We start from the raw sequence: 9,871 nt of genomic DNA on the forward strand, positions 1-9,871 counted from the left end.
TAACTTAGTAGATAAGTCTCAGAGAGGCTTTCTGAGGTTCAGAGTTAAGCAAATGATTTGTAAATTCCTGAACAGCTAGTAGGTGTCTGAGCAGGGATTTACATCCAAACGTCCCCAATTCCAAATCAAGTGCTACACACATCCACTACATCCCAGTGTCTCCCAGGTGATGAGTATAAAGAGATAAAAACCAAAACAGTCTCTCTCACAAAAAAACTTACATTTTACTATTGCAAAACCCAGCAATCACATGAATAAGTTTGAGACAAAATAGAATACTTTAGCAGTAAATAAAAAAAGCAGTGATCTAGGAAAGTTTGAAGAGCAATGTTCAAATGGGGAGAACAGAGGTAAATGTTTCAAAGCTTCAATACCAAAATTGAGCTTTGGAAAAAGACAATTGTAAGAAGTTTCACTTTTGGCAGGTAGTCATTCTAGGTTCCTTTAGCTATTAGTGCCTTTCCCTCTGAGATGAAATTAGATCTACTCTGTATATACCTTGTAGATACCTAGTTGTTTCATTTTCTCCTCTGGTACAATATGAGTTCTTTGAGGGCAGGGCTCATAACTTAGACTTTCTTTGTATCCTCGGATATTAGCCCCCTGCCCAGCACATAGTGGGCATTTAATAAATGATGGTTGTTGTAAGAAGTAGAAATGAAGAGAGAATGTGTTTCAGATGTAAGAGTGGGCATATCAACCATGAGAATGTATAGATGTAGGATAGCACTGAAAGAGATTAGGAAACAGCTAATAATCTATTTTGATTGCAAAGAAATGTGAGAGAAGATGCAATGGAAAATGAGGTTGAAAAAGTAGCTTAGAACTGGTGTAGAGGACTTTAAAAACCAATGTAAGTTGTTCGTATTTTACCTTTAGACAGTGAGGAAGTATTGAAGGCTTTTGATCAAGGGATGAGTGATCTTAACTGTGCATTAGAAAGATTATGTTGACAGCTGGGTAAAGGATGGATTGGAGACTGAAATGATTGGAGACAGAGAGAAGAGTTAAAAGCCGATCACAATAGCCCAAAAGAGAGGGAATCTGGACCATCACTAGATTGATGAGTGTCTGAATGGAGAAAAAGGAACAGATGGAAGAGTTATTGTGGAGGTAAAATCCTTAGGACTTGGCAGATTGAAAGTGGTGAGTGAAAGAGAGGGAAGAGTTCAGAAAAATGTAGCATTTTGAATATGGATAACTTAGGAGAGTGATGCTGCCATTAACAGAAGTTGAGAATTTTAAGGGACAGGTTGGGAAGAAAGAAAAGGAGTTTAGCTTTGGACATGATGAGTTTAAGGGTTGATAGTGACCTATATAGGAAAAAAAAAGATGTTCATTTGTCAGTAGATGGTTTTTGATGTTGGTATTGACCATTTTTGACTATAAACTCCTAGGGGGCAGAGATCATGGTTGCCTGACTACCTTTTTAGATACCAAGTGGACAATCATGTGTGAATAGGATCCAGGCAACAGCAGGAGCTGCAAGGAAGTGTCCTGTACATAGGAGGTAGCACTGGTGTTAGTGGCAGTGGTAAACTGACCCAAATTGACCTAGCTTCTGGGGAGATAAGACTGCTCTTGGCAAGTTACTCTACCAGATAGGTAGTATAGCAAGAGATAAGGAGGGGCTAAAGGATGAATTTTGCCTTCTCCATTAATGAAGGGGGTGGTCAACCTCAAACAGCTGTGGGACAGAATGATGAATGAGTGATTGGTGTAAGAGGCTGCTAGATTAGGTTTAGGATGAGACTGAAGACAGGAAAGGGAATGTGACAGCCGATATGCTTGACCATTTCAATATGATACCTGAGCAGAACCTCAGGAATGAGTCTGCCTATCTGCAAAGCAAAGGAGTCCAGTACCAATCATCTTCCTGGAAGGGGTATCTCAAGGCTAATTTTGAAATGATACAAGAGAGATCATATCCTGGCATCATGGGAATTACTAATAGCCAGAATATGACTCTCCCTCTTTGTTACTGGCTGAAGAAGGGACAAATCTAGGGTGGGTCAGAGGCTGAATTTACTACTTTCTTTTCCCAGGAGGGCAAACTGATAGGTCCCTCCTAATTGTAAAGGAGATCAGGTTTATTATTAGTGATGTGGTAAGGAACCTGGTGTGGGGAGGACAGGGAGTCAAGGGCTAGAAGATGGTCTTAGATAAATTGGTAGAAGGTCTCTAGGAGCAGGAAGTAGATTTTATTTCCTGGACACGGGAACAGGGCTGCGTTCCCTGGCACAAAGTAGATAACTGGACAGAATAGTACAGAACGTAACTCTCCCATTGCATATGGGTGAACAGACTAACAAATATTCACTGGCATAGTCAGTACATGCTACTGCAAGATGGGAAGAACCATAGCCAGGAGTACAGCTGTGTGACCAGGCCATTCTCCAAAAGCAGGCCAGAAGGAAGGACCTCCAGTCTTTTTGTCCAGGGCCACAACATATTTCCGGTCGCCTCCTGAATATGAAGAGGATACTCAAGCTCAGTAAGAGCATGTTGCATTTATTGGATACACGCACATATCCGACATATCTATGTAGATACACATATTTCCAAATTGCTTTCATATGGAGACATGTGAACACACAACAAGCACCAAGATATCTGCATGAAAAATGGGCATTTTAGTCAATCCTCCAGATCATCTGCATGTAGGAAATTCAATATCCAGATGACTGACTGAATTTTTTACTTTTCATCCAGATGTTTGGCATTGTGTAGACTTTGCCATCAGCATGTCAGTGTCCCTTTCCAATGAAAACATGCTCTGTTTCAAGTCCTCCATGTGTTCTGTGCTTATAGCGGAGCAGCACAATCTGTGCCCATATGTTATCTATGGGTTTCATAAATAATACTTCACATTTCAAGGTTATTATCTTTTTTTTTTCTTTTTGCTGACTAGTATCAAGTTGTAAGTCTGAGTCCTGATAGGACTTGATTCCTACAAGAGAATGGTGGGACCCCAGCACTGTCGGCATGCTATTGGCAGTGAGTGTGTGTGTGTGTGTGTGTGTGTGTGTGTGTGTGGAGAGAGACAGAGAAATAGAGATAGACACAGAGAGATAGAAACAGAAAGACACACAGAGAGCATATTTGTAGACACATATACTCACAGCAGAGGAAGAGTGTAGACATCAAATGTATATACACAGACACATCTTTCCACACATACTCTCTCCATAAATATAAATGTATGGATATGCACACATACAGACAGATCGATATATATATATATATTTTTTTTTCAGTAAGGGTATATCTTCCTTCCCCTCCATATGTGAGTATTATGGTCCATGACTGCATCAAATAAGCTGTGTCTCTCTCTATCTTGTATCTCATATCAAGAAAGTAGATCAGATATTCTGTCACATGAACATTGATTCCTAAGGACCTTCTTACCCTTTCCAAAGAGTGGAATTCCATTAGGACATGTTATGCTCAGCTCCAGCACATTTCATGTTTTCAGACAGCATAGTTAAAAAATAGAAAATGAGTTGTATTTGATACCTTTATTTATATGCAAAACAGCGCACCATTCATGAGATATGAAAAACTCGTCAGATAGAAACCAGATTATATCTATTTTCACTACAAAATATTGCATTATATAAAGCAACAGAGACACAAAAAAACCCTGAAAAAGACTAAAATCTTTGGATAGCAGATGTGTTTTTTTTTCTTGTCTCTAAAACGCGCTCCTTGTTTTAAGAGATTCACAGCAGAGAACATGAAACATATTCAGGTTATAGATTTTTTTTTTTGGTTGTCACAGAGGAAAGTAGTTCTGGATTTTTTTTTTAGGAAAATAACTCCATTTCCTAAAAACATCCCACATACATACATCACACACACAAAGAAGCTACTCTCCTTATATAAACTGTTTGCAAAGTACTTTTTCTGACATAACTACAGAGAAGAATAACAACGAGTAATTCTTTTTAAAAAACTATAATAGTGAAGTGCTAGTGTTGTTGATCTCACACACACACAAAAGAAAACTTTCAAGAACAAACATTTGAATATATAAAATATGTTTAGAAACAGGGAGGAGCGTTTGTCATACAAGTGCAATATAATTGGCGCAAAAAGAAGACCACTGGATAACCCCAACAAACACGTAAAAAGTTAGACAGAATTATTCCACAGGAAAAAGTGTAAACACTCGACTATAGAAATAAATTGGCACAAAGTATCCAAAGTAAAATTATCACCACTCTGAAAAATAAATGTCTTGAAAAAAATAGTCTACTCCTTATAACATAAATAAAAAATAGTTCTTTTTTTCTAACTGCACCCATGGGTCACATGTTTAAGGTCATAAGTAGATGTTTTTGGATATGTAAAGGGGCACTTAGCCTGAAAAAGCAATTTGATATTAAATTATCCACTTAAATATGGATTTTTCTCTTTCTATATTTGTATCTTGCAGCTAAGAGCTTACCAAGTTCAAATATTCTCACAATGTGTTCATTTCCTCCTGGTTCTCTTTTTAACCTTGCAAAATATCCAACTTTTTGTTTTGTTTTGTTTGTTTTTGTTTGCCAGTCTTCTACATTATTGTCCTCTTGTCACTACAAGGAGGAAAGGTTTCCTCTCCACCCTACTGGGTTTTTAATCTCCACAGTGGCAGAGATTTTTCTTTTTTCCTAAATGTTGGGTAATCTTTTTTCAGTGAGAAAAAATCCCAGTAGCCTAAGACACCCTTTTGCCTTCATCCTTGAAAAGAGAAAAGGAAAGATGGGGTGGCCCATCAGGGTGAAAGAATGCAAACCCTCGAGTTAGCTCAAGCTGACCCATGCAAAGGGAAAGTAATAGATAATCAGAAGAGAGGGGGCCTGGAAGTAGCTATCTCAGCTGGGGTTTATGAGGTACTCCTGGACTGGAAAAAACAACAACAACAACAACAACAAAAAACCTTTTGCATCCCCGCAATCGCAATGCTCCCCTTTTCCCTCCCACCCCATCAAGGTCAGAAGGGATGGCCCCACCTTTCCCTTCTCCCTAGGCAGCTTCTCCCCTTGTCAAAGTCATTTCTGGGCAGCGGCAGCAGCAACCTTGCGTCCTCCTCCTGCAACCCCAATACCACTGTCCCGGCCCCGGCCGCCTCGGTCTGTCCGGACCTCAGGGACAGACATGCCGGCTGCCCCCGGCCTCCAGTCCCTACACATCTAAGACGTGGTTAAGATAAGAGATGTAGCAGATGGCCAGGCGCAGGATCTCGATCTTGGAGAGCTTTTTGTCCGGAGGCAGGGTGGGCAGCAGTTTCCTGAGCTCAGCGAAGGCCAGGTTGAAGGCCTCCACTCGGATACGCTCCCGGGTGGCGTGGGCCGAGCGGTACTTGGCGGTGGCCCGCCGGCGGCGGCGCTTCTCCTCGCGGCTCAGCTGCTGCGGGTGCGGGTAGAGCGCAGCTCGGCTGCCGCCCTTGCCATCAGCCTCGCTCTCCTCTACTGGCTCCAGGTCCGACACGCTGCCCAGCACCTTAGCGTCCGGGCCGCCCAGGGACTCGGGGTCCGAGGGTGCAGAGCTGGGGTGGTCCGAGTCAGCAGCTTGGTCTGGACTGAGCATCATTTTGGAGGCTGGGGGTGGGGTTAAAACAACAACAAAAAGAAATCAATCCCTCTTTTTCATAGGGAGCGGGGCGCGCCCTAGGGACAACCCAACCCTTACATGCACACGTACCCTCACTCGGACCGGTCAGCGACCCTTCTCCCCACCCCCTACACCTCAGCTTCCAGGGGTGGGGGAGAGACCATAGTTACTGATCCTAGTCCCAGGAGCAGGGAACAGGTACTGGACCCAGGGGAGAGGGACACCGAGGGAGGGGAAAGGGAAAGAGAAAGGCAAAAAAGAGGGAGCGCTTAGAAGACAAAGCTGAGCAGAGGCGGGAGGCGGAAGCCGCCTGGCACAAGAGGCGACCCACTTCTTTGAAGGCCGCCCACCCCCAAACGAGCGAACCATTCGGCCGAGGAGTAAGTGGAGCTCTCTGGGCTGGGGAGAGACCCTGGCGGCGGCTTCCCACAGGCCGCAGCTCCAACTCCAGAGAGGAGCTCAAGATCACAGCCCCTTGAGGCAAGCTTAGGAGAGGTCAGAGAAGGAAGGAATCAGAGAGGAGTCCCGGGACACACGGGGCTGCACACCCGACTCTGGACAGGGTTTTGTTCTAGGACCTGAAAACTGTCGACTCTTTAAAGTCTCAGGTTCTGTCTGTCTGTCTGACTGGCTGGCTGGCTGCTTGCCTGCCTGTCTTTCTGTTTGTGTCTGCCTGTCTATCTCTGTCTCTCAGGGTCTATCTGTTCTGTCAGTGACTGTCTCTCTCACACTCTCCATCTCTCTCTTCCTCCTCCTCCTCCCTCCCTCCCCACTTGTTTTATCTCTCCCTCTTTTTCCCACTCCCAATTAACAAAAAGAATGATTAGGGACAACAAACCAATCCATTCGGAGGAGTAACTGGGCCCAGCCCCCACATGTGCCTGGCACACACCTCGAGGCCTCTCTTGCCTCACTTGCCCGCTCCAGTGCACAGAGCCCCGTGCCCGGGAAAGGCTCTGCCTAGTGCATCCGCTAGGATCCCGGCCGCCCTCCCTCCCTAACATGAAAGGACCTCCATAAAGACGCCAAATGCCCAGCGGAGCCTAGGCAAGGGGAAGGAAAGAGGAAAGAAACCAAGTCTGAGGTTGGCCAGGCCTAGCTAAGGAAACTAGGACTGGGCTGGACAGGGCTGGGCTAGACTGGGCTGGGCTGGGGTGCTGGGGGTGGGGGGGGGGGAGCAGGCGGGAGAGGGAGGGGCCGCTGCCATTCTTGGCTCCAGGATTTGGAGAGTGGGCTCTGAGGGGCGGTGGGTGTGAGAGCAGTGATTCCCCCACCCCAAATCACCGCCCTCTCCCGGCTCCGAAATAATAAGTAAATAAATTAATAAATAAACGCGGAGGCGCCTTTCAAAAGAAAATTGACTCGTAGCTCCTTGCAGCCTCACAGAGCACCATCTGTCATGCAGACAGCAATACAAATTCAGGAACTTATAGAGACATGCCTGCCTGTAATAAAACAATGCGCCGGCGGTTCGAGAATAACCTTGGAGAGGAGATGTGGTGGTCTGCAGCCAGGGGGTGCCTGTGACGGTGGAAGATATGTAGGAACAGAGTGGGGTAAAGAATCTGGGAGGGAGGGAGGACGTCTAGCCCATCGAACAGAAAATGTGATCTCTGAGTCATCATCGCAAGGGTAAAGTTTCGGATATCCCACGGCCCCAGGGCGCTCGGAGCAGATCTAAGGGTCTGAAAAGAGGCCCAGGCTAAGGACGTAGGGTTCGCACTCCTTCCCAAAGCACGAAAACACTAGGGAAAGACTCAAATTCGGGTCCGCCTTTGGAATTTCAGCTTCTTCACCTTAGAGCCACATTCGAGGGAAGACTCCTGAACCCATTGACAATCCATAGCCCTCCTGCCCACCATCCATCCCTTTTTTCCACTCTTTCGTCTGTTTAAAGAAATGAAGCTCTGAGCGCAGAAATCCACCTGCTAGTGTTTCCATCCCAGTGACGAGAGAGCGCATAGGAAATCATAATCCTCTAAACCCTGAATGTGAGAGCCTATTGCCCCGGGAGTCCATGCTCATTTCCGAGGTAACCTGGGCGCTCTTTTCGACAAAACAAAAGCTAGAAAGAGCATTTCTCGTACCATCCCGGACGCTGAACTCTCGGTACCAATTTGGTCGTGAAATATCTTTTAAATATTTTTCTTTCTTTATATAGTTTTATCTTCCTTTGAAGAAAAGAGAGCTTAGCCTTCAGAGGCACCATTCAAAAACAAAAATAAAAGCAACCAAAAAAAGCGAGAGAGAGAAAGAAACACGGCTTTCGAGATGAAGATCTCTTCCCCAAAGAATTAAAGGCTGTTTGTGCTTAGAACTCATCTCCCACGGACTTAAACAAGCCCCTAGCTCTTGGAAAACCCAAAGAAGATAATTCACAGCTGTAGTTTGGGTACAAAGTTGGTAGTTTCCCCTCAAACAGCGTGTTAGATTTGCTTCCATCCCCCCCTCCCCTCCCAAACAGCTTTTGCTGTAGACATTTCTTTTTCTTGGAAAGTAACTGAAATGGCAGCTTTAAATATGTTTGTCTTTTCCCCACAGTCCAAACTCAATTAGTTTCAAAGTATTAAAGAAGTGATGGGATGAATGAAACTTACCTTGGAAAAAAACCTTCTCAAAGATCTTGTCTCAGATCTTTTAGAATGAAAATTCCAGGGAAGAGGAAAGGCGTGGGGGGTAGAATCTCCAACTCGGAAGGGGGGGAGGGGATTAAAAGCAACAAATTATGATTATATTCAAAAATTAAAACGAAACTGTTATCTCTCTGTTGGCCACGGTGATGGAAGAGAATTCCTCACGGTTTGGAATGGGAATGAATGTTCTCTTGGAGAATATATTAAAAATACATTTTCTCTCTTTTAAAAATATATATAGAAAATAATTCGTTGGCTGATTTTCGATTTTCGCATGATTTGTTGAAAAGTCTTGTGCCTTTTCTCCTTCTCAGCTTTCAGGTCTCTATAAATAACAAAAGAGATGCAGAAATAAACACCATCAAAGCAAAAGACTGATTTCTAATCGCCAACAGATCAATAAGAATGATGATTAGGATAAGATTTCTTTCCTGTTGTACTCCTTGCCTTCCCTTAATAAATCTTGGGGGGGAAACCTGATAAATACAGGTCAGAGATGCGATCTTGCCAGAAGTGAGGATTTTTACCCCCCTAGATAAGGCTTTGTTCCGCTGGTGTCTCTCCTGTTCCCAAGAACACAATACTGTAACTCGGAAATAATGTTCCCTTTTTCTTCGCCCTCTTTTATTTATATGTATAAATAGATATAGATTTATATTTTTAAAATCCTTCAAGGCTTGACTACATCACATCTCCCTCCCCCCACATCCCTTCCACCCCAGAGTCCCTTTTCTTTACCTTGTAATAAAAATATAGTCAGTGGCTTGAAGATGCTGGGATGATGAAAAGTGAAAGTCTCCCGCTAGTCACAGTGACAGTGAAGAGGAGAAAGACTGGAGAGAGGTGGTAGAGCAGAGGAAAAAAAAAAAACAGCAGAGATCCGTGTGTGGCTTCTTGGCTCTCCTGGTACCAATTGATTCAGCCTAGAGATGGTGTAAGAGATAAAGGCTTAAGAAGGAGGATGGAATTTTTTCCCTAAATTGATATTTAATGGGAAATCCTATTGGACAGAAACCTGGACATGAGTCACTTAATTGGACTTGACATCTGTCACAGTGTGGGAGTTTTCACAGCCCAAATATTTTCAGCAGATCAGATTCCCATTGAATCTGTGCCACAAAATATACCAGCTGAAAACAGTCCGTGACATAAACCTTAGCCTCTAAACAGAGTCTACAGACATAATAAGAATCTTTATCTTTTGCATGATGAGTGATGCAGTCTTTAGGTGCAAATAAACAACATATTGGTTATGGAAAAACTCTTCTGACGTACTGTAAACAACAACAACAACACAGGATTGCTGCTTTTTTAAAAATTTGATGGAAAATGACAAGCTTCTGTGCCTGAGAAATATTTATACATACATAGTATACATATCTTATTCCTTAAATAATGTTTATGTGAACATATCTATTTCTTAATATTTTAAAGAATGTATATATATTTTAAAATAAGAAATAAATGTGTGTATAGTCTACCATGCATTAGATGAATATTTATTCAACAATGCTCACTTTATACTCTTTGAAATGTATTTCAATAGGAAGTATGCCTATAAATCTCTTCTTCAGATAAGCAATTACTGTGGCAATTTTCAGAGTTGAGTAGATATCAAAATATTTATTTGAAAGGAAGTT

The 9,871-nt window shown here is 43.2% G+C and overlaps 1 protein-coding gene across 1 annotated transcript; it reads right to left on the reverse strand.

The window, feature by feature from the left end:
* Nucleotides 1-3,503: 3,503 nt before the first annotated feature.
* Nucleotides 3,504-9,335, reverse strand: NHLH2 (nescient helix-loop-helix 2). Its single transcript, XM_007485246.3, has 3 exons — nucleotides 8,970-9,335; nucleotides 8,196-8,556; nucleotides 3,504-5,585 (listed from the first exon to the last, which is right to left on the reverse strand). The coding sequence occupies exon 3, from the start codon at nucleotides 5,575-5,577 to the stop codon at nucleotides 5,170-5,172; it is 408 nt and encodes a 135-aa protein (XP_007485308.1). The 5' UTR covers nucleotides 5,578-5,585; nucleotides 8,196-8,556; nucleotides 8,970-9,335; the 3' UTR covers nucleotides 3,504-5,169.
* Nucleotides 9,336-9,871: the final 536 nt, after the last annotated feature.

Source organism: Monodelphis domestica, chromosome 2 (genome assembly GCF_027887165.1).
Source record: "Monodelphis domestica isolate mMonDom1 chromosome 2, mMonDom1.pri, whole genome shotgun sequence".
NCBI lineage: Eukaryota > Metazoa > Chordata > Mammalia > Didelphimorphia > Didelphidae > Monodelphis > Monodelphis domestica.

Coding starts and splice junctions, on each gene's coding strand:
- NHLH2 (XM_007485246.3), bottom strand. CDS start 5,577: ATGATGCTCAGTCCAGACCAAGCTGCTGACTCGGACCACCCCAGCTCT.